This window comes from Condylura cristata, unplaced genomic scaffold (assembly GCF_000260355.1).
Source record: "Condylura cristata isolate star-nosed mole 26May11 unplaced genomic scaffold, ConCri1.0 scaffold00068, whole genome shotgun sequence".
NCBI classification, from domain to species: Eukaryota; Metazoa; Chordata; class Mammalia; order Eulipotyphla; family Talpidae; genus Condylura; species Condylura cristata.
This window is the reverse complement of record NW_004567169.1, coordinates 117982-121097: the sequence shown is the minus strand read 5'-3', so window position 1 is coordinate 121097 and position 3116 is coordinate 117982. Positions and strand designations below refer to the sequence as shown.

Below are 3116 nucleotides of genomic sequence, written 5' to 3'. Positions count from 1 at the left end.
ACCGCGCCCCGCCCGCGGGACCTGCGTCTGGGAGCCTGGGCGCTGCCCAGGGAGCGTCTCTACACAGGGGGCCGGGGCAGGCGGCCGGGGCCTGGACTGTCCCTTCCGCACAGGGCGCGGCGGCAGCCAGGCGGAGCCGGCCTTCGTGGACCGGTTTGGGTTCAGCGTGGCGACCTGCTGTGGATACCTGGCCCAGGTGCGAGGCCCCACAGCCAGTGAGAGTGCTCCCCTTGGTCCTGGGCGGTTTTCCCACTGTGTCCCTGGCTCGCTTCCTAGCTAACATGCTCACGCAGCTCCTGCTGGACACCTAGAGGCGCAGGCGGGGCGGTGGGCGGGAGCCACGGGCGCGGGCCCTGCGCTCTGTCCAGGCCCCGGCGCAGGGCGCAGGTGTGGGAGTCGCGGCTGTCTGGAGCCCGGCCCTGCCCAGCGTGTGGCCCGCACGTGTGGGCTCGTGGCCTCCACCCCTGGTGTCTTTGCTCTTCCCGGGAGAGGGGCCCCAGGAGGGGGTGGCCGGCATCGAGCCTCAGGGTCCAGAAGGCTCAGCCCGGCTGGCACCGCCCTGGAGTGCAGGGCAGGGCCCCCCCCCGCCCTACCCCCACCCACACACCTCTTCTGGGCGCCGTCTGCTGTCCACGCCGGCAGGTCAATGACTGGCAGGAGGACTGGGTGGCCTTCTACGCCCGGCAGCGCATCCAGCCCCAGATGGACATGGTGGAGAAGGGGTCTGGGGACAGGGAGGCCCTGGAGCTCTGGGCCGCCCTGCAGGTGAGGGAGCCCCCCACGTGTGCTGCAGGCTGGCCCCCCCCTTTGCTGAGGCCGCCCCGCCCCCGCTGAGGCCACGTCTCCCACAGCGGAAGATCCCCGGCCTGTTCCGCGACCTGGACATCGTCCCCGCCTTGCTCCACGGGGACCTGTGGTCCGGAAACGTGGCCGAGGACGCCTCCGGGCCCGTCATCTTTGACCCTGCGTCCTTCTACGGCCACTCGGAGTACGAGCTGGCGATAGCCGGCATGTTCGGGGGCTTCAGCAGCTCCTTCTATGCCGCCTACCACGCCCAGATCCCCAAGGCCCCCGGCTTCGAGACGCGCCTGCGGCTGTACCAACTCTTCCACTACCTGAACCACTGGAACCACTTCGGGTCGGGGTACAGGGGCTCCGCCCTCAGCATCATGAGAGACCTCACCCAGTGAGACGTCGGGGCTCGTGGCGCTCGCAGCCGGGACTGCCGGGGCCCGGCCGGGCGCCGGCCCTCAGGAGGGCCGTCCTGTCGCACCCCCGGAGGCCGCGCCGCTGGCAGTGCTGGCAGTGGGCACGGTGGGCCAGGCGGAGCCCCTCCCTTCCTTGTCCCCGCCCAGCCTGGACGTGGAGGGACCAAGCCCTGGGCACCAGCGTCGCGACCCAGCGACGGCTGGGGCGCTGCTGGCCTCTGCACGCCTGCGGCTTCCTAGCACCCGCCCTGCGCCCCACCGCCCTACAGCAGTGCCCCCAGGCCCCCGGAGCTGCCCCCTGATGCCACCTCTGTGCTCCCGGTCCCCGTGCCCTGCGCCCCGTTGCCGCATCTCCCCCTCCCCGGCAGGCTCACCCCATTTGAGCTGTGACGCGGGGCGACAGACTTGCCAGGAGGCCTCTGGAACCCACTGTGACGATAAATGGGCACGAGTGTGGTTGCTTTCATGTGACGGTCCCTCGACTTCGCGGGCGGCGAGCCAGGAGCAGGGCTCTGAGGGCCTGGCAGGGCAGCTCGTGCCGCCCGGACGTGGGGGCCGGCAGGGGCCCAGGGGAGCTGTGGCCACCTGCAGTGAGGGGGCCCCAGGACCGCAGGGCTCGGCTCAGCGGGCGTCTGCTCCCCCAGTCTGGGTGCAGTGCGTGCGCAGGAGGCGAAAGGGGCCCACCGGGTGTGGTCCCCAGGGGGCTCTTGTGTCCCCCACCTGACTTGGGGGGCCCAGAGCCCAGTGGGGGATCGGGGTCTTGGGCTTGTCAGGAGGGGGAGGACGCAGCTGAACTCGAGGTCCAGGGTGAGTCAAGCCCATAAGCCCCTGGACTCCGCTCCCCAACATTCACGCTTGTGTGTGTCGGCCGGCCGGCCCTGGGGACACTGCCGTCTGCTGGGAGAGGGGGCCGGTCGGGAAAGGTGGGCTGAGGTCCCATGGGTCGCTGCCCTTGCCGAGCCAGCCCCCCCAGGCAGGTGCAGGCCTCGCCGGGCGTCCCCGGCAGGGCAGGCCCGTGTCGCCACGCGGCCCAGCCCTCATGGCGCCCGGAGGAGTGACCGCCGGAGAGCGGCCAGGCACCTGCAGAGGCCTGCGCCTGCCCAGCTGTCCCCAGTGGGACGGCACCTCCCCTCTAGGCCACCTCTCAGCGGGAGTGGGGAGAGGCGGGCTGGGCAGCCAGGGCAGTGCCTGGGTTCTGGCCCTGCATCCGCCAAGGGCTGTGGGCGCTGCCCGTACAGTGCCCCCGGGCTGCCACGCGCACGTGCTCCCCGGACCCCTCCGGAGGTTCCCCAGGCAGACACCGGCCAGCAGCCTGCGGCCCAGCGTGGCCTGGCTGCGCCTGCGCACGGGCCGCTCACCCGGTGCCCCCGCAGGCCTGTTGCCCAGACCTGGCCGCGCTCGGGGGGCTGCCCCCCGCTGCCTGCAGCTGGCTCGAGGTGGGGCGGGCGCCCCATCCAGCGCGGTGGGCAGCGCAGCCGGCTGTCATCAGGAGGCCTGCTGGGGGGGGCGTTGCCCGGGGTCAGAGCCCCAGAGCAGCCTGTCTGTGACCAGCACTGGGTGCTCTGAGCAAACCAACCCAGCAGCCTGGCCCTGTGGTCCGGGCCCCGCCTTGCCTGGACAGCCTGAGACACATGGTCAGTGGCCTGCAGCTCCCAGGGCGTGCCCCGGGGCCTGGGCTGGCATGAGGGCAGCCGGGGGCTGCAGGGACCGGCGGTGGACTGAGGGGCTACCTCGGCCTCGCCCCTTCCAAGCTGGGTTTGGTGAGGGGAGCAGGAGACCCAGGTGGGCTGCACTGGGCCCGGCAGGAGCTGCCCGAAAGCTCCTGCTCTGGGCTTGGTCCGGCCCCCAGGGCCAGGCAGAGGCAGGAGCTTGGCCCCGCCCATCGTCCCGCCCCCAGGGGACAGGCCC

At 72.5% G+C, this 3116-nt stretch overlaps 1 protein-coding gene across 1 annotated transcript in view; it reads left to right on the top strand.

Annotated features, from left to right (window-relative positions):
* Positions 1 to 3110, top strand: part of LOC101632315 — a 9349-nt gene extending 6239 nt beyond the window's left edge. The window contains exons 5-9 of the mRNA XM_004695510.2: positions 114 to 196; positions 643 to 765; positions 852 to 1186; positions 1814 to 2792; positions 2831 to 3110. Of these exons, the coding sequence (XP_004695567.2) occupies positions 114 to 196; positions 643 to 765; positions 852 to 1186; positions 1814 to 2774 (1502 nt within the window). The 3' untranslated portion in view covers positions 2775 to 2792; positions 2831 to 3110. The remainder of the gene's footprint in view (positions 1 to 113; positions 197 to 642; positions 766 to 851; positions 1187 to 1813; positions 2793 to 2830) is intronic.
* Positions 3111 to 3116: the final 6 nt, after the last annotated feature.